Source organism: Myodes glareolus, chromosome 21, assembly GCF_982192425.1.
Source record: "Myodes glareolus chromosome 21, mMyoGla1.1, whole genome shotgun sequence".
Lineage (NCBI taxonomy): Eukaryota > Metazoa > Chordata > Mammalia > Rodentia > Cricetidae > Myodes > Myodes glareolus.
In genome coordinates this window covers 18124074-18144112 of record NC_142046.1, presented here as the reverse complement: position 1 = coordinate 18144112, position 20039 = coordinate 18124074, and the positions used below count along the sequence as shown (strand labels likewise).

The following is a 20039-nucleotide window of genomic DNA, read 5'->3' as shown; positions in this document are numbered from 1 at the left end:
ACTTGAGCTGTGACTTGCAGCGGCAGGAAGCTCCCGCCCTGCGGTAGGTTAGGGAGGCCGCTGGAGCTCCGGACTTCCGGACCTCGATGTCGTCCATCTGTGGCACCAAGAGGGTTCCCAAGATCTCAGGGCAGGCACAGGCCAGGATGGCCACGCTGTAATTATCAGCTTAGCGACACAGCCTGGGACAACAGGAGAATCAGAAAAGTACATTTCCATCCTTCACTGTAGACACCACAGGTCTGCAGCCTCTGAATCCCAGTAGTAGTCAAACAGGAAGCGAGAGAAGCAAGCTGCCCCTTTAAGGCACTCCACCTCCTCTAATTTCTCTAATTTTTCTGACCCTCGTCGCCGCCCGTTGCCCCGCCCCTCGCGCACGCGCACTCCCTCCCGCCTACCGCGCCGCTGCCGCCTAGTACAAGAGCTCGTCTACTCTCGCGCCCAGGGCGAGTCGACGCGACGCTTGAGCGCCCGGCCCTGTCGCCGTGGCCCCGGCAGGTAAGAGGGTGACCCGGCTCTGTGGGCGCGAGGCGGGCGGCGGCCACGAGGAACCACAGGCTCCGGGATCCACTACGCCGCACGTGTTCCATGGGCCTCGGGTCGGGCCCGGCGCCGCGTCTGCGGCCGCGCCCCGACCCCACAGCCCCTTGTGGTCGTCAGGGCCTCTACCCCACCACGGTACCCCCCTGCCGCTCCCCCAGAACCTTAGTCGTGCGAGGTCCTCGAAGCCCACCTCGGGCTGGCGTCCCTGGGCGTGGGGTTCACGGTCTCATCGGGGGCACCCAGCCAGTATCACCCAGGTTTCCTTTGGCCACTTGGCGCTTCTCTTGTGTTGCCAGCACAACCTTCACCTGAGTTCCAGTTCAAGTTTCTACCAGGCTAGGCCTCTCTCTGGTCAAGCATTTGTAAGCATTGTCGGGGTCAACTAGGCAGGTGAGCGCATACAGTGGTGTGAAGCCGGGGCTACTAGGACCAAGGTATCCAGGAACCTAGAGAGAATGGGTTGGAGCTCTTTGTTGGGTTGACCAACTGCAATTAACCTGAGTAACTGAAATATTCTGTCTCCATATTTGTGCACTCAGTGACTGAAATATTCTGTCTCCATATTTGTGCACTCGGTGTCTTGGGTGGCATCCGGGAATCTGCATTTGATTTGAGGGAGAGTGGTGGCTCACTCTAGTATAAAGTTGTGACTGTGACTGTCAAGTTTACCACCTTCTTGTGGGCAGTGGTCACCAGCCCCAAACCACCTGCTGAGTATCCTGTCTAAAGCACCTCCTTCTCAGAGCTGCCCTTCCCCTATCCTGCTGGCCTGTAGGCTTAAACCTTGAACGCACCTGGACTCTGTCTGGGACTCCACCCATTGGAATCGGAAATTGGTGATTTCTTTTGAGGCAGGGTCCTGTAGATGCTGGCTTCACTTTTAACTGCTTTGAACTCCTGAGCCTCTTGTGTCCTGAATGCTGTGAGGCTGACTAGCTAACTCCTCCCACCCCATGGGTGTTTCTGTGTAGCTCTCAGTTGTTTTGTAGACCAGGCTGGCCTTGATCTTCCTGCGGGTCTCCCAAATGTGGGCTAATGGATGCTCCACCACGCCCAGTCTTACTCTTTTGTTTTGTTTTGTTTTTGTTTTTCTCTAGTTTTGGAGCCTATCCTGGAACTAGCTCTTGTATACCAGGCTGGCCTTTTATTCACAGAAATCTACCTGCCTCTGCCTCCCAGTGTGCTGGGATTACAGGCAGGTGTGCCCCAATGCCTTGCTGCTTTCATATGTTGATGTTTGGCATCCTGAAGAAAGATCCTGTCCGTAGGGTGTTCCAAAGTGGGGGTGGTGGTGATGGTGCTAGGGCACACTTGTTCCTAAGGTCATAGGACCTATCCACCCCAGAGACTTGCCCTACACTGTTGCCCTGTCCTTTCACTGGAGTAGGGAGATGCGCTAGTCTTTGAAAGGAACTTTCTTTTTTCGTTGTTTTCAGCCTCCTCAATTCCTCCTGCTACCATTTTTTTTCAAAATATTTATTATGTATACAATGTTCTGTCTGCAGGTATATGGTATCTGCTTGTATACCTGCAGACCTGAAGAGAGCATCAGGTCTCATACATGGTGTGAGCCAACATGTGGTTGCTGGGAATTGAACTCAGAACCTTTGGAAGAGCAGCCAGTGACTGCGTTGTATGGTTTTGTCAATCACCGTCCGAGCTTATTTTCTTATACCGTCAGTGAACAGGGTTAGTTATGTGAATGAGGCTGTCTTAGTCTAAGATAGGACTCCAGCCTTTCGTTGGTGTAGTTTGCTTTTAACCACTTGAACCATCTCTCCAGCCTCCTTTATGGTCAACAAAAATTGGTGGTTATGGCCATAGTATGGCCAAATTTCCATTAAGAATAAGTTCCAGGTCAGGTCTGGTGGTTGGTATATGCCTGTTATACCAACTGTACTCTGAGGCTAAGGCAGGAGGTGTTTTATATTGGGTACATAGCTAAGGCCTGTCTCAAAAGCTAAAACCACCAAGCAGCTGGTATTTCCTGGGCACCAGAGTTTTGTTCCCTGGAGAGACCTATGGGACCTACCCTCCTCTAATCCTTGCACCTGGGCTTGAGCTACAGCAGTCTGCGATCTTGATGGAATTGACTGCCAGGTAAAACAGCTTGGCTGCTCCAGTGCCCTGTGTAGTGGATGTTACTGTCCCTTCCTCTAGGATTGAAGACTTTGAGACAGACATGCTTTTTTGTTTGTTTGTTGGGGGCATTTACCTTAGTCTTACTAAGTGTGAGGTTTCCGGTTTAATTGCAAAGCTAGAACTTACGTCATGCTTCCAGTGACGTTTACAAGCATGTCTTAGCTGCTTTTCTTTGAGAGCTGCTGTTCATTTCACAGCTACATGGTGTGGTTTTGTGTGTGGTATTCAGGTGATGGGACATTTTGCTGGATGCTGTTAACTGTTGCAGGGGCCCGCATTTCAGGCAGGTGCTGTCAAACTGATCAGAGTAACTTTTTTCCCTGTGCTGCAGCGTGCGTCTAGTCTGCAGTCTCACGCTGCTCTTGCTGATCCTCCAGAGGAAACCTGGGCAGTAGCCACTCTGGTTTACTCTTGGCAACTCTTGTAGTGCAATGTGCACTGAGCCCTGGAGCTCTTAGCATTCTAGAAAGCAGCTTTTGCACCTGCAACCTGTGAGGTCAAAGGAAGCTACTGCTGAGGTGGTGGCCACTGGGTTCATACTCCTGTGTTTCCATGATCAGACTCCTTAGGTGTGTTTTACAAGCTCCCACACTTCTGCACAGAAGGGCCACCTCTTGTTAGTTTGGCCTGTTAGTTTCTGTCAGCCTTTTTAAAACTGTCTAAGGCACTTTGAAGCAAGCTCACGTGCCTGCAGACATCACTGGGTACAGCAGTGGGGAAGCCTTCTTGAGGGTCAAGTCTTCCTTAGGCTCACAAAGGGGTCAAGAGCAGGTCAGGTCACACAGCATCTGAAGCTTTAGCCTTGAGTAGGGTGATAGTCAGTCTGGCTCAAACTCAGAGATCCACCTGCCTCTTCATCCCAAATGTTGAGATTAAAGGCATGTGCCACCGTGCCTGGCCAAATTTATTTATGTATATGTTTTGTATTTTGCTTGCATGTACATCTGCATACCACATGCATGTAGTCCCTACAGAGGCCCAAAGAGGGTGTCAGGTCCTCTGAACTGGACTTAGAGATGGTTTTAAGCCTATAGAATCAAAACCAAAACAAACAAAAAAACAAACTCAGGTCCTCTGGAACTTCATCCAGTCCCCTCCCAATAACCTTTCTAAAAAGAGGATTTATTTGTAGGCCCCTTACTGTAGAGTACGCCTTAGCTGACAGCCTCTTCCACTGTGACTCCTCTTCACGGTGTCCTGCCTGGTGGGCTCTAGAGCAGAGCCATGGCCACAGAGGAGAAGAAGCCAGAGACAGAGACTGCGAGAGCACAGCCCACCCCTTCCTCGTCAGCCACGCAAAGCAAGGTATGTCCCACAGGGACCACTGGCAGGACTCACTGGCTGTGCCGTGTGTGGAGTGCTGGCATGTGAGTTTCTGCCCACACAGCAGTGGTCACATAGAGCCATGTGCTGGGTGTCATCAGATTCTCAGACCTAAGATGGTGGGGGTGGGGTTAAACACAAAAGTACAGCTGGTTTTTGAGGTGGGGTCTTCCTGTAGGCCTGGCTGGTGAGGAACACAACATGCACACCAGGCTAGTTTGAACTCATACAGATATGCTTGCTTCTGCCTCCCTCTTCCCTTTGTGTGCTGGATTTAATTTCAAGGCATGTACCACCACACTTGACCAAAAAATTAAAAATTCTTTAATTTTTAAAAAATTTTAATTTTTTAATTTTTAAAAAAATTTTAATTTAATTTTTAAAAAAAAATTTAAAAAAATTTTAATTTTTAAAAAATTAAAAATTCTTGGTGTGTTGAGGTGGGGACTCCAAAGGAAGTAGTATGGACTATGTAGAGAAGGATAGGCTTACACTGACAGTTTGAAGGGTGACATCAGATAAGATTGTAGTCAGTTCTTCTGTGTGAGTTTGAACAGCAGCTAATACTAAACTATGCTTTGGGCATCAAGTGAGTTGATTGGGTGATGGTAGTTGCCTCCGGCTAAGTTGTACTGTCTCTCATAGCCCACACCTGTTAAGCCAAATTATGCTCTGAAGTTCACCTTGGCTGGCCACACAAAAGCTGTGTCCTCTGTGAAGTTCAGCCCCAATGGGGAGTGGCTGGCAAGTTCATGTGAGTATCCTTCAGTGAGGAAGGGGTTTGGTGGTAGGGGGGCATTGACTGTTACTTCTTTCTGCTCCTGCAGATTTGTTAGCATTCAGCCTATTCATATGCCATTGCCACTCACCATACCAGCAGTGGTGGGAGGGGGGTAAGGTGGAGTGGCTCTCTGTGCACCCTTACTTCACTGAGTGACCTAGGCCCTCTATTTTAGGGGAAATGGGAATGGTCACAGCCTTTTCTTTCTTTCTTTTCTTTTTTTTTTTTTTTTTTTTTTTTTTTTTGTTATTTTATTGGAGACACAGCTTCTCTGTAGCTTTGGAGCCTATTCTGGAATTAGCTCTTGTAGGCCAGACTGGCCTTGAACTCAGAGAGAGATCCTGCTTCTGCCTCCCGAGTGGTGGGATTAAAGGCGTGCGCTGCCACCGCCCAGCTGTCACAACCTTTTCTAACTCCAGCTTCTTTACATTTCTTTTCAGCTGCTGATAAACTCATTAAAATATGGGGAGCATATGACGGCAAGTTTGAGAAAACCATATCTGGTCACAAGCTGGTAGGTTTCCTGTGAGGTGTACTGGTTCTTGAGCCAGATGACTGGTTGCCTTGTCTGTTCTGACATTTTGTAAATCAGGCTGACCTTGAACTTGGAGGGAGACCTGGATGTCCTGACCTGAGAGGGATTGCAGGTGTGCACCACCACCACTCGGCTTGTCAGGCCTGTCTTTGAGGCTGATGGGTGCAGGGTTTTATGCAGTTCAGGCTGGTCTGGAACTCCAGTCATCCTGCCTAAGAATCAGACTTGCATTGCCACACCTGACTGACATATATTTTTAGTGCAAACACTTTAAGCCTCCACAGGTGAATCAGTCTAGGAAGCCTGGCAGAGCCGAGAGTAGTGACCTTTTGTCCTAGGTCAGGTGTCTTATACTAATGCTGGCTGGCTAGAAGATTTCCTGAGGGCATGGTTCATAAATAGGTAATGCTGATCTTTTACTGATCGTTTGGATTTTGATCCATAAGGTGGTAACCAACTGTTTTTTTCCTCCTAAGGGAATATCTGATGTAGCCTGGTCGTCAGATTCTAACCTCCTCGTGTCTGCCTCTGATGATAAAACTCTGAAAATATGGGACGTGAGTTCTGTAAGTGACACTGGTCTTCCCAGGGAGTACCTGTAGTTGAGATGAGTTGGGTGTGTGCATGGTTGGTCTTGGGGAGGTCTTCAGTTGTACCAGAAGTCTAAAAATTGTATCTGGGGAAAATATAGCCCCTGCGAATCCTTGAGCTTGGTGTGCTCCATTCTAGGGAAAGTGTCTGAAGACCCTGAAGGGCCACAGTAACTATGTCTTCTGCTGCAACTTCAACCCCCAGTCCAACCTCATCGTCTCAGGGTCTGTAAGTGCGTGGGTCTCTCCTGGGGGGACAAGGGGGCGGGTGATGTATCCAGTGTTACATATTGGTATTCAGGGTGAGGACAGGGTTTGAGTCTTAGGGACTACACTGTTGCTGCTCCTCTGTTCCTAGAGTGACTTTAATGTCCTATCTCATCTTTAGTTTGATGAAAGTGTGAGGATATGGGATGTGAAGACAGGGAAGTGTCTCAAGACTTTGCCTGCCCATTCGGACCCAGTCTCAGCCGTAAGTCCTCCTAGCATCTACTTAGCAGTTCCTCTCCATGGGGTGAACTTATTTACTCACATGCAGCATTCAGATGACCAGAGGCCAAGACATTTTCTGGCTCTGTGAGCTGCAGTAGGTGGGTGGGGTACAGTGGGGAGCATCATGGGGAACTTGGTGGGTTGGGAGGTAGATGACCAGGGGTTTTCTTTGTGTAACAGCCCTGACTGTCCTGGAACTCACTTTGTAGTGTAGACTGGCCTTGAATTTACAGATCCTCCTGCTTCTGCCTTCAAGTGCTGGGATTAAAGGCATGCGCAAACACCGCCAGGCTAAGTCAAGAGAATTTTGAGTAGCTTTAATTAGTGAGTATGGTAGCATCTTAGGGTTTCTATTACAGGGATAAAACCCAGTGACAAAACAACCTGGGAGTGTGTAAGTTTGAGTTACTATTGCTATAGTGAAACACCATGACCAAAAGCAGGTTGGGAAGAAAGGGTTTAATTGACTTGCACTCTCAACTGAAGGAAGTTAGGACAGGGACTCAAGCAGGCTGGGATCTGGTGTCAGGAGCTGATGCAGAGGCCACAGAAGAGTGAGTGTTGCTTACTGACTTGCTTTTCATATCTTGGTCAGCCTGCTTTCTTAAAGAGCCCAGGACCACAAGCCTAGGAATGGTACCATTGGTACCACAATGGTCTAGGTCCTCTCTCATCAGTCACTAAGAAAATGCCCTATACAGACTTCTTGTGCCTGCAGCTCAGTGTTACGGAAGCATTTCCTCATTTGAGGCTCCCCTTCTCTGCCTCTAGGTTGTGTCAAGTTGACAGAAAAATAGCCAGTATGGGAGCAAAATTTTTTTCACTTTTGTTTTTTTGTTTTTGACACAGTTTCTCTATGTAGCTCTTGGCTATAGAACTCACTGTGTAGACCAGACTGGCTTTGGACTCAATAGAGGTCCATCAGCCTCTGTGCCTATTGCTGTAAAGAGGCACCATGACCAATACAACTCTTTTGTGAGTAGGGGTTTCCACACAGGGTTCCTTCATGTAACAGCCCTAGTTGTCCTGAAACTAACTCTTGTAGACCAGGCTGGCCTCAAACTCAAAGAGATCTGCCTGCTTTTGCCTAAGTGCTGGGATTAAAGGTGTGCAGCACCGCCTTGCCCAACTCATCTCTTCTAAGGAAACCATCGAATTGGGTCTGGATGACAGTTCAGAAGTTTGTCATCAAGGCAGGAAGTATGGCACCATGCAGGCAGAGTTGGTGCTGGAGAAGAAGCAGAGAACTCTTTATCTGGATAGACAGGCAGTTAGAAGAGAATGACACTGGGCTTGGCTCAAGCATTTGAAACCTCAAAACCCACCCCCAGTGACAATAAGGAAGGCCATACCTTCTAATATTTGCTGTGTCTCACCCCTAGCAGAGAGTCCTGTTAATTGGTCCAAGGCGGGTCTGGGTACCATGTGGACTTGCTAATTTTCTTCTCCAAGGTGCTACATGCACATTAGCTGCATGGAATTCAGGTCCCCATTTCAACTCCTTACCCCATAATGTCCTGATGCGAATTTGTTTGGGGTATTAAAGAGAGGGATGAGTGTGGGTAGTTGGGTTATCTTGAATTAAGGAAGGAGGACTAAGTAGCTCACAGTCATGGTTGAGTGGCTGTTTGGAATCTGGCATGTACTTCCAGCAGTAGAAAGTGACCTCTGAGATTCCAGTTCTGTAGAGTCCAGCTTGGTCTGTCAGGTCCACGATGGCAAGAGTCCCTGGAATCTAAAGGTTGCTTATTTTTCTGCATGCCTGTGAGCCTAGAACGTAGGAAGCATGTCACCATACCAGGCATTGAGAGTTCATCAGTAAAAAGCTTAGTCTTCAGCCATACCTGCGGAAGACTCTGTGAAAGTTGTAGAAATTTTGGAGATGTAGGCCAGTTAGTAGTGTTTGCCCAACCTACACCAGTCTTTGGGTTTGTCACCAATTTGACATAAGTACAGGCACAGTGATGTACACCTGTAATCCCAGCACTTTGGCAGAAGCAGGAAGATTAAGGGATAAAGTTACAGCTACATAGTGAATTCAGAGTCAACTGCTGTTACATAAGGTCCTGTAGCGGTCTGAGTCTCATGGCTGGTCTGTCCCACTGAGCATCTGGAGTGGCAGTGATCTGGGTATCAGGACTCAGGCTTAGTGAGTGAGTACCACAGCACCTGGGGACTACTCCAAGATACTGACTTCTTCAAAGTCTTGCTTTTTGCTAGTGGGAAAAGGTCTGTCCTGTCACCTCCCCCTCCTTGTATTGGCCTTGTTGGGTGCCCAAAGGGAAGGTGTGTGGTAAGTTCTGTGGGTAGGATGTTGTTGGGATCCAGAGTCACATGCTACTGATTAGGAAGTCAGCTGCTTTTCCTCTCATTTGTAGGTTCATTTTAACCGCGATGGATCATTGATCGTATCCAGTAGCTATGATGGCCTCTGGTAAGTGAGCATCTTCATTAGTGAACAAATGTGTATGGCCTGTTGTGCTGCTGTTCTAGCTCCGGCATAGCATAAAGAAGGGACATGTGCCTCACCTTTTAGAAGCCTGTGCCCCTCTTGGTTGCAGGTCATTGCAGACATGTGTTACAGAGTCCAGGGGGTTAAAAGCTCTAAAAGGAGGTGGTGGAGGTGATGACTGAGAGGCGACCACCCAGGACAAGGTTGAGAACTGAGAGCTCTTTTCCTACCCCTGGGTGTGTGAGTGCCCTTTCAAAGTTGTAGAAAGATAGTAAAGGGGCTGAATCCTTATGCTGAGTGCAGTGGCCCTGTCCACAGAGCCCATAAATTCTGGGCAGGTGAGTCAATCAGATCCCATTGTGGAAGAGAGAAGCCAGGGGCATGGTCTGCAGAGCTTCCAACAGTGCATGCCATTGTCATCTCACTACTAGGTAGACATGCTTTAGGGTCCTTTGAGAGACAAGGGAAAGTGTAGGGCACAGGAGGCAGACTTGAGAGTACAGTGCTAGGAGATCATCACTGTTGGTGTTCTGTGTTGAGCAGGAATAGAGGCTGATAGAGAATGAGGTGAGCCATGCTGGTGAATGAAGCACAGTGTTGGTGTATGGCAGGCGTGATGGGCTCGCTGCGGACCTCACTATGACTTTGAGGCTAAAAAGACCTTGGATGCATTTAAATAAATCTAAAATTAGAGATACCTAAAATGAAGTATTTGAGCAGGGGAGGTAACTGAAATCTCTGCAGCAAAATCCCAAGAACTGATTTGAAGGATAGGACAGGGAAGAGTGGCCTGGAGTGAACCAAAGGAACTAGAGACTTCTGTGCCCCAAGCAGTGCTATTACCAAAGGCAGAGAGTAAAATCTAAACATAGCAGAAGGTGACTTAAAGTTTTACTTTTTTTTTTTTTTTTTTTTTTTTTTTTTTTTTTTTTTTTTTTTGTGGTGCTGCAGGTGCCTTGCAGTTGCTTAGTTGGAACTTTGCCACGTTGACTGAACAGGCCAGGCTGGGACTTAGTGAAGCCCCTTGGCAATATTGTTTGTTTACTGGGCATATATAGAGTGATGTGAACTAAACATTTTCTTTTGCGTTGGGGGTGGCACAAACTTTACCAAAAAGATAGTTCTCTCAAAAGAAAGCCCTTAAAGCTTGTTTCAGTTCTGCCAGTCTGTGTACTGTGCTGTCACTGTTATAGGCAGAGTGACCCCAAGAGACCTCAGATAGAAGTTGCACTAGAAACTTGAATTTTCCAGAATGAGTCCAGTACACGGGAGGTTGGGGAAATGGTAACAGGAGAACCACAGGTCTGTGAGAGTGGGTTGGCTGGATCCCCAGACGCCAGTCTGCAACCAGCACACAGCTTCATCATGGGACTGGCTATGCTGATGGGAAATGACTACCTGAACCCTGGCTCTTGTCTGGTATGGTGCACCTGATTCTGCCCAGGTGGTTATAGCATTTGGGGCTGTGGTTACCTGGGTGTGTTATAGCACAAAGACACTCCGGCCTCCCGGCCTCCTGGGACTCTGAACTTGTCACCAGTAAAAGCCAGAATCCACTTGAGACCATTCTTCTGTTTGCCACACAGAATAACATCAGGTAGCAGAGATGCTAGAGAGAAGTCTAGGGGCACAGAGCCCCTGCACCCCCAAGTGTCCTGCCCTCCTAGCACCCACGTATGTTGACCACCCTGTAGTGCTTAGACATTGACCTAGAACCTGGGATAGGTTTCAGACCATGTGTAGACTTGGGTTTAAGGAATTTTCCAAAAATTTAGAAGCAGTTTATTGAAGAAGCTGGCAGGAAGGACCTTGGGAAGTTAAAGGAGATAAAGCATACCTTCATCCCAGCACTCTGGGGACAGAAGCTGGCACAGTTTATAATTTGAAGACAGCCAGGGCTTTATGCTGAGACTCTGTCAGGAAGGAAGACAGAAATAGGAACCAGTATGTAAGGCATGTTTGATAGGTAAAATTTATGACTGACAAGTAAAGACGAGCAAGGTAAACAGTAGGAAGTGGGTGTCTGAGCCCAGAGAGGACCGAGTACTACCGGTGCACTGTACTTGACCCCTCCTTTCCTAAGTGGACTCTGGAGATGTGTGCTGGAGGTGGCCACCCTAAAGAGCCGGAGGAAGTGATTAATGAGTACTCTTGGGGTCCTGGGACCTTAAAATTAATTAGTTTAATAGAGACGGTCCCATTTTGTAGCCCTGGGACTCAAATGCAGGCACTCACAAGTAAAAACAAATTTAAAAACAGAAACTAAAGAGTCTGCAACAGTGGAGCCCGCCTGTGTGTGCATACGTAGTTTTCACTCAGTCTCTAGAGACAGAGTAATTGTTAAAGCTCTGGTGATACAGAAACTGGGAGAAGTGCCTTCCCAGAGCTCAGTGGGACTGGTGACAGCACTCACGCAATCTGCGTCTCACCTATGTTCTTGCTTGACAGCCGCATCTGGGACACTGCCTCTGGCCAGTGCCTGAAGACGCTCATCGGTGAGTGCTTTGGTCTGCCTGATAGGGGTTGTGGAGGTGGGCGGATGTGGGTAGGGGCAGCTTCCGCCGACCCGCCCTGTCCTAGTGGTCCTCACAGGAGTGTCTGTTTTCAAGAAGTCACCTTTCTTCTGTCCTGGCCTCCTCCTCTGGAGGACTCATGGTGTCCACCCTGCCCTCCTTCCTGACTAATAAAGCTGCCTGTGGTAACCCCCCCCCCAACCTCTCATGCTCATGAGGTCCTTGGAGTGCTTAACTTTGTAGAATAGTGTCCTCTGTAGGTATTGGGGCCCTGCACTCTCCACCATGTGTATCAGCCTCAGCCTGCCCCTGGCCCCTTTCCTGAAGTTAGGGATACATACTCACTGGGGTACTGCAGTCGCGGGGCAGAGTGTCAGAAGCAGGACAGATCTGACTTCACGCGTAGGGTATCGGAAGGGTGTTACTTGCCCCTGCTGGAGTTCAGATCTTTTGGTTAGCAATGTGAAGGTTTGGCAGGATATTTTTTGTGGGTTGATAGCTGTTGTGGTGAGTTGCTACCTCCCTGGGGCTGTTAGAGAAACTAGTGTGGCCAGGGGCTGTCGCTGTACTGCGCTGTTGGAATGACGTGCAGTAGGCAGGTACACATCCAGTTTAGGTGCAGCCATTGTTGGCAGCTCAAAGAGGTTGCCATGGGGTGGGGAATACTAGAGTTACTGTGCTCACTTAAGTTCAGCCGTTGTCTAGGGGACAGTCAAATTCTCTTTGGTTTTATGGGGTGGTGCTATGTTTTTGTTTATTGTGTGTGTGTGACAGGATCTCAACTGTGTAGCTCTGGCTGGTCTGGAGCTTCCTTTGTAGTCCCAGCTGGTCGTGAATTCATAGAGATCCACCTGTTTCTGGAGTGCTGAGGTTAAAGGTGTGCAATGCTAATGCCAGAAAATTCTGGTGTGTGTTTTTTTTTTAAAACATTGTGTGCCCACAAACCAACCCCTCCAGTACACATATGCAACATGTGTGTTTCTGTATGTGTCATGGCACACGTGTAGAGGTTAGAGGACAGCTTTCAGGAGTTAGATCTTTTCTATTGTGGGTTCTGAACTCTTTAAGTTGTCAGGTCTGTGCAGTAAGTGCACGGGCCATCTCACCAGCCCTGGGGCTTGTTTGTTTTAATTTATTTTATGTCTCAACTACAGCTCCTCCGTTCACCCCGCCACCCTCTCCCTTCTTCCCCACCCTAAACCCCCAATCCCCTCCTCTTCCATCCACCCAGGAAGGGGCAGGTCTCCTATGAGTATCAAGTTGTAGTAAGACTAAGCAGTTCCCTATGTCTTGACAGCCGGGGTTTTGAAATTTGTGGAATGCTTTGTTTTATATCAGTTGTTGGCTAAACTTTGGTCACCTGGAGACAACCAAGTGCAGGTCCAGGATTTAAATTTGGGCAGGCAATGGGCAATAAGCCCCAGACTGAGGGAGTCAGTAAGCCCTAGAATGAGGGAGGCAGGCCTATTTGGCCCAAAGTCTGTTTTTTTTCCCCATGTCTCTTCAGGTTTAGCAACTGATTCTTTTCTTTGGGGAGTTTGGGAGGGGGTTGTCATTTCAAAACATTTTTTTTTTTAACATATTCCTGGAACTTACTCTGTAGACCAGGCTGGCCTCGAAACAAAGAGATCCTCCTGCCTCTGCCTTTCAATGGTGGAATTAAATTCTTGTACCACCACCACTTGGCTAGAAATTAAGATTATGATTAGGGCTTGCTCAAAACAGGTCAGTGATGTTTCTCCAGGGATCTGTTTTAGAGGTGACCTCGGTAAGGAGCACAGATACTGTTCCATGTCAACTGAGACTGAATTATTGGCCTTATGTGACCTCAACTGGCCTCACTCTCTTGTGTCCCTTTCAGTGTTTGTGATCAGTCCCAAGGAACAAAGTCCCCCGCGAATCCCCAGTGGTAATGTGTGTGTCAGGATGCACCAGTCTTTGTATGCACCTTAGGGTCTGGTAGACTTGGTAGGCTTCCTTGGCTGGCCAGGCAGACCCACTCCAAGACACACCCTTCCCACCCAGGTGAGGGCAGATGCCCTAGGGTCCACTCTGGAGGAGGATATGGTATCACTGTGCTCTGAAAAGCAGCTTTATGTGAGCAGTTTCTCGAGGACTTTCAGCAGTGCAGCAGCCCACCCGCACCCCTCTCCAAATGCTGATCGTACAGAACGGGAATGTGTCTGTAGGACTATCCTAGGCCAGGCAGCTTTCTCCAGGGGCGTCAGTTGTTCAGCTCTGCTGGGGAGCTTTGGGCCTCCTTTCACAAGTGGTGAAGCCTCGTATTGGCAGGGCACTGGGGTGAAGACTTAGAATGATCAAGGAAGGTGTTGGGAGATAGAATATCAGGCTGTTAGAGGGTAATGGTGACAGTACAGGTGGCAGGGGCCTTACACAGATGTCCTGCATGGGTGACAGGGAGCTGTCCTGCCTCCCTACTCTGCCAAGAGTCAACTTACCTTTGTTCTGCTTAGATGATGACAATCCTCCAGTGTCCTTCGTGAAATTCTCTCCAAATGGCAAATATATCCTGGCTGCGACTTTGGACAAGTGAGTGTTTTGACAGCCTTCATTGGAGGGTTACTCTCCTGTTCTGTTGCCGTCTTCCCATAGCTTAGTTGAGGTGTCTTACGTTTGTGCATTAGAGCTTAGCCCTGGACAGTGGGCTGAGGGGCTGAGGAAAGGCTGGCTGTCCACCCCAGCTAATTCTAGCATGTGAAGGATTTGAGGCCTAGGCTGTTCCTGTAAGGCAGGCCAAAGATTTCCTCCACAGAGGTGAGGTAGGATAGGTGACCTCTGAAGACCTTCATGGGCCTCTGAGCTCCTTGACTTTTGGTTTCGGTACAGGACTGGAGCCCATGACTTCACACATGCCAGTTCTCAGTCTCTGAGCACCTTCATGTGTACAGCAGAGTCTCACTGTCACACATGCTGACCCCCTTCTAGGTGCTCATTTAAGCTGGCACACTGTATAAGGTCTTAAAGGAACCATACCTGGTCACCCCTCTTGAGAGCTGCCTGATTGGCATTGTCCTGGTTAGCCTACCACTTCTCCCCATGGTCGGCAAGAACTTTTGTCCCAAGGACCAGCAGAAGATGCTTCCCTTGAAGTTTGTTCTGGATGGTTCTGGAGCCTGCATATTCAACATTCTACTTGTGGCTAACCACTGGTTTTGGGAAGAACAGCTAGCAACGTCTTTTCTTTAGTCTGTCTCTGAACTACAAGTACTAGGGTCCTTATGTTTACTCTTCTGTGCCATGAAGTGACTGAACCTGATGGGCTGAAGGGTCCTCTATCCTGATACCCGTGGTTGTTGAGAAATGATGGTATCAGAGGTGGGGCATGGCCAAAGATAGGCTGCCCCTCACTCCTACTCTCTCTCTTTCAGCACGCTGAAGCTCTGGGACTACAGCAAGGGGAAGGTGAGCTTCAGGCACGCAGCTGGCCTGGCCATCTGCATGCCAGCCCCAGGTAACAGGTTGAGGGGTAGTGCAGCAGACCCAGGAGTTGAAGCAGGAGAGACTAAGAGCCATCTTTTGATAAACAAGTTTGGTATAACTCCCTTTAAAGACGTGTTTTATGAATGGCTAGCCTGCAGGTCAAAGTTTGAGTCTATGGACTCTCTTGTATGTATCTAGAGTATTCAGAGTATATTTAGGCAGTGGTTGGATGTGTTTGCCCAGAATTTGGAATCCTGTAATGAAAGAGAAACACAGGTGCTAACAATGCACACCCACCTTTTCAGTGCTTGAAGACCTACACTGGCCACAAAAACGAGAAGTACTGCATATTTGCCAACTTTTCCGTGACAGGTGGGAAGGTGAGTCTTCCACTGAGCTGCCATCACCCTGCAGGCTCTCTCCTGAGAGGCCACCCATCGCAGGTGGCTTCATGTCTTTGGGAAGCTTCCCTGAGGCTGGAGAATAAACCCATACATGTCCTTCTGCGTGGAACTATGGTGTCTTACACTTGAATCTGGTTGAAGATCTAAGAGCAGGTGGTGACTGGATAGAAACTCATGGGGGTGTGGGGGGGTATGTGTGGCATGGGAGGCATTTGACATGTCCCCAAGTTGGGGGGACAAGGGATCAGAGTGGTGCCAGGCAGCTTGTCTGTTGCTACCACCTAGTCAGTACATAACTTCCCGGTGTCTTGCCTGTTCTCACTGACTGCCTGCTGTGCTGCTGCAGTGGATCGTGTCTGGTTCTGAAGATAACCTGGTGTATATCTGGAACCTGCAGACCAAGGAGATTGTGCAGAAGTTGCAAGGTCACACAGGTGGGCAGTCCTTTGGGAATGGACCACACGGGGGTGAAGCCACCCAGGGGAGCTGCTGAGTTCTCCAATTGCTTGGTTGTCTCTAGGATTTAGGGGCACACAGGCAGGCGTTGCTACTCTGTTCTGCCTGCCATCCCAGCCCTGAGGCCTGACATAGCATGTGACTGTCTTGGAAGTGGCATCAAGGGCTCTTGTATGGGGTTCTGGGCCCAGCTGTTTATAGATGTTGACTAAGACCCAGGCCTCCTGGGAGTATAGCTTGTTTTCCTCATTGGAGACCATGCATCTGGGACCCAAAAGTGAAAATGGAAAGTGTCTAACATACATGATGAGCTGCATTTCCTGGAGGTTCTAGCCTCTTTCAGAGATGCTGGTTTCCATTTCCCAAGCAGAGCTTAGCCTTGAGTGAGGCCAGCACCTGATTCTGAGGTGTAGCTATGGGTTAACCTCGTTCTAGTTGTTCCTGCCTGCCACTTCCTGTGTGAGGGCAAGGATATCGTGCGCCTTTGCAGCTTTGAGGAGCGGATGCTCTCTTTCTGACAGAGCAGTTGCCTTCAGCTGGGAGTGAGTTGGTTACATTTGCTGTGGTTCCTGAGCACCCAGGGAACAGGCAGAGTTAGTGAACCGCATGTGCTATCTCATTAATGCCAGTATCTCAGCCCAGCCCAGGTGTATGGTTACTTCTTGCTTAGGGGGAGCAACCAGATACCAAGTTGTGTTGGGTGGTAGGAGGCAGTGGGAGTAGTCAGCCCTGAGACCAGTGTGGAGACCCTGTAGACATAGGGTATGAGGACCCTGCTGGACACCTACCAAGTTCCCTACACCCAACAGACGAAGACTGGTGCTTAGTACTATTTCTGACATTCTGACACTCACCTGACTCTTTCAGATGTTGTGATTTCCACGGCTTGTCATCCGACAGAGAACATCATTGCCTCGGCAGCATTAGAGAATGACAAAACCATCAAACTGTGGAAGAGTGACTGCTAAGTCCTGGCTCCACAAGAGACTTCAGGAAGCCACCCGGATTGGCAAGAAACGCATGGGGGGCAGAGGTGTGGGGCCAGGCTGGGGCGACAGGCCTGGTGCGCCTCCTCTCTGAAGATGTCGGGTCAGGGGAGTGCACACTACCGAGTCTTGATAGCCACTGTGACATTTCTTGCCAATTCTGTCCCTGCCTAGGGAGTTAGTTCATGGTCTGTTCTGTGCTCAGGCCGCAAATTTTTAATTTTTTATTACAAGAGTGAGTTCAACTCATCATGGGTTGTTTTTCCCAATAATTTTTCTGTATCTTTTTGGTATTGTATTGTCCAGTGCACACACTGGAGCAGGACCTACAGCCCCACTCCCGCTCCCTACCTCCAGCCTTGGCCTGCTTGTTCATGTTCCCTGCCTGTAATAGTACCCAATGTGTTTCCAGGAATTTCTGGAAACAGAAAGGTTCTAAGTTGTATCTGTGTCAAGTTCCTTTGTATTTTTGGAGTTCATAGGTCAACACTGACCTCTCAATGGTTGCACAGTGTCCCCTTGTCTTTCTGGTGTCACTCAGTAAGCTACACACTGTAATAAAAGGTAGGTTTGAACCCTCTGTGACCCTGAGTTCTGACGGGATGGGAGCTCATCCCATCCATACCTGGCTTTTAGGGCAGGAGTTGGAAAGGTCTCTGGGAAGATGGATCCTTGCTGTGCCTCTTTCCTAATTGCTGCTGTGGGCACTGACTGTTTTTATAAGAGGACCCTCAGTTGAGAAAGAGTGGAACTCTCGGACAGACTTCCTGGTCCTCTCCATTCTGCTTGCAGCTCAGAGTCATCTGTGTAGGAGGGAGGGGTTCAATGTGGTACTTATCCCAGCAGGTACAGCCTCCTGCCTTGGCTTCTAAACTACCAGCCTCTCTTAGTCCCTGCCCCAAATGGATCCTCTGTCCTGGCTTTTGTATGACCAGGACTGGGAAGAGGTGATGGCCAGACTCAGAGCTAGCTGCACAGTAGTTTTATAACTTCTGACCATACCCAGAGTGGCCTGACATGGAACAGTGCAGAGGTTCTATGGATATTTCTGGTCCAGATAGATGAGTCTGGCTGATGGACACAGGCACAGGCTGCAGAGAGGTTCTGGGTTTGCTGTGGCTACCGCAGCCTGCTATGGAGCCAGGTCAGCCTGGTCTGTGGCTGCTGACGTGGGTTCTGAAGCCCCTGGCATCTGTTGGATAGATGTGCCTGGGTTCTGGTCAGCATTGAGGGCATGTTGCTGTGGGGTTTCTGGAGGGGTTTTAAGGTCCTCCAGCTGTGACCTGGTGTGCAGCTTCCTCCTAAGGGAGGGAGCTTGCTTGCCATGCTGAGCGCAGTATCCCCAAGTATAGTTTATTTTTTCTACAGTTGAACTCTGTTGTAGATTTATGTAAAAATACATTCTCTTTTTGAAAATAAAGGTTTTCATGTCTTGTAATTTTGTCCCATATAACTTTTTTTCTAAAGATTCATCTTGTATACATAGATGTGTTCTTGTATGTTGGAGGTCAGAAGACATATAACCCATTTCTGTTAATCTGTGAATTGCCATGAGGCTGTGGCCTACTGGTAAGGTCCTGGCTAGCGGCTGGGGTCTTTCTCTTTTGGTAGCTATACATGGTGTCTGACTCCACCTTTTTTTCTCCTCTATCTCTGCTTGGAATTCTTGCCTTGCTCTATTCTGTGCTGCTACAGGCCCAAAGCAGCTTCTTCATTAACCAATGGTAATGAAACATTGACAGCATACAGAGGGGAATCCCACATCAGCAGGTCTTTCCTGCAAGAGTGACCCATTACGTTCATTTCTGAGGAGTTTTGTGCTCTAAGTCATGCTGCATGGATTAGGCTGTTGTAGCTTCCCATTAATTTTGATCACAGGACACAGCACCAGGAGACTAAAATTAAAAGGAGACCTAAAAGATCTCCTGCACCCCAGACAGTCAATCCTTCATAGCTCTGTTGTGGAGAGGGAGTCCAGTTTCCTCGTGGTAATCTGGATCTCTCCTAATGTTGCTGTTCCTTTCTCAGCCTGTTAGTTTAAGGGCATTAGAAGTTCAAAGTGACTAGGGGCAAGGCTAAACTTCCAGTTCAATGGAAGGTTTGTTGTGGCTCCTGGCAAGAGCACCCCCACCCACCCCAGAACCAAAACTTCTAGGTCAGTAGAATTTAGGGTTTTGGGAACAAAAAGCAAAACCCTTCCTGTGGGTCACTAGAGGTGACAGTGGAGCTATTCCCCCTTCCACTCCTTGGCCCCTGGACCGCTGGTTCCTGGCTGTAAAAAGAAAGCATCGTATATTGGACGCTGATTCAGAACATATACTATCTTCTGGAGAATCCCAGCCCAGCCCAGCCCTCCATGCTGCTGCCACCTGATTGATTGGTGTTGTGACTGTGCCTTTAAAAGGCCATTCTGTCTTTCGTCTGGCCAGCTGCTTTAGGATGGTGGGGAGCATGGTTGTGGCTGTGAAGTGAGTTCCCTGGTCAGAAGCAATTCTGTGTGGAATAACATCAGTAGATCAGACGTTCTGTAACTTCACGGATGGTGGATTTGGCAGAAGCATTACATGCAGGAAAGACAAGTCCATAACAGAATAAGTATCTTTTACAGTAAGGACAAAGAGTTGTCCTATCCATGGAGGAAGTGGTCCAATGTAGTCAACCTGCCATCAGGTTGCTGGCTGGTGACCCTGTGGAATGTTGCCATAACTGGTGTTCAATGTTGACGTCTGCTGCTGGCACATCTGGCCCTCAACAGCAGTTGTAGCTAGGTCAGCCTTGGTCCATGTTGTTGAGCCCATGCATAGCCCAAATCTCTGCCACCATGGACACTTTGCTCAAGTGACAGGAATGGCTGGGGAAAGAGGCTGACTGTCTACAGAACAGGTCACCCTATCTATTTAATTATTGAACTCCTCAGCTGAAGTCATCTTTTGATAAACACTTATGTGGAACACAAGTATCTCCACAGATTTCTACATACCTCTTCCCCAGATATCTTTCTTTCCAGTTTTACTCTTTTCAAGTCCCTGACCATCCAGCCAATCCACCGGCTACAGTGAACAGTCATACATCTGGTTATCTCTCCTTTCGAGCCAACTGTATGACCATGTGTACTGCCCAAAGCTCTCCCCACTGTGAAGATTTCCCTTCACCGGTATCTGTCAGGGTTGTCCTGGGTGGGGCCTGCATAGTGTGCAGAACCATCAATAAACCAGGCCCTGGTCTTCTCTTCCTCAGTCAACTGATCATAGGGAACAACACCCTGTAAGACTACAGGTGCATGCTCGGCTGCAGAGCAGGACTCCAAACCATAGGCATTTGGGCAGCTTCTTCATGTAGCCTGCTAGTGCCTTCAGGTCCTGCTCAGGCCCAATCACATAT

General features: G+C 48.6%; 1 protein-coding gene across 2 annotated transcripts; it reads left to right on the top strand.

Moving 5' to 3' along the window:
- The first annotated feature begins 362 nt into the window (after window positions 1–362).
- On the top strand, window positions 363–18096 carry Wdr5 (WD repeat domain 5). Of its 2 annotated transcripts, none has more exons than XM_048431845.3 (14): window positions 363–498; window positions 3818–3990; window positions 4654–4762; window positions 5230–5303; window positions 5801–5890; window positions 6054–6143; window positions 6303–6386; window positions 8785–8840; window positions 11307–11353; window positions 13846–13921; window positions 14761–14794; window positions 15118–15192; window positions 15563–15650; window positions 16540–18096. In XM_048431845.3, the coding sequence occupies exons 2-14, from the start codon at window positions 3910–3912 to the stop codon at window positions 16638–16640; spliced, it is 1005 nt and encodes a 334-aa protein (XP_048287802.1). In that variant the 5' UTR covers window positions 363–498; window positions 3818–3909; the 3' UTR covers window positions 16641–18096. The 2 variants fall into 2 exon arrangements, with proteins under 2 accessions (XP_048287802.1, XP_087755948.1); XM_087899822.1 differs by having other exon boundaries at window positions 390–498; window positions 3832–3990.
- The last annotated feature ends 1943 nt before the right edge of the window (window positions 18097–20039 follow it).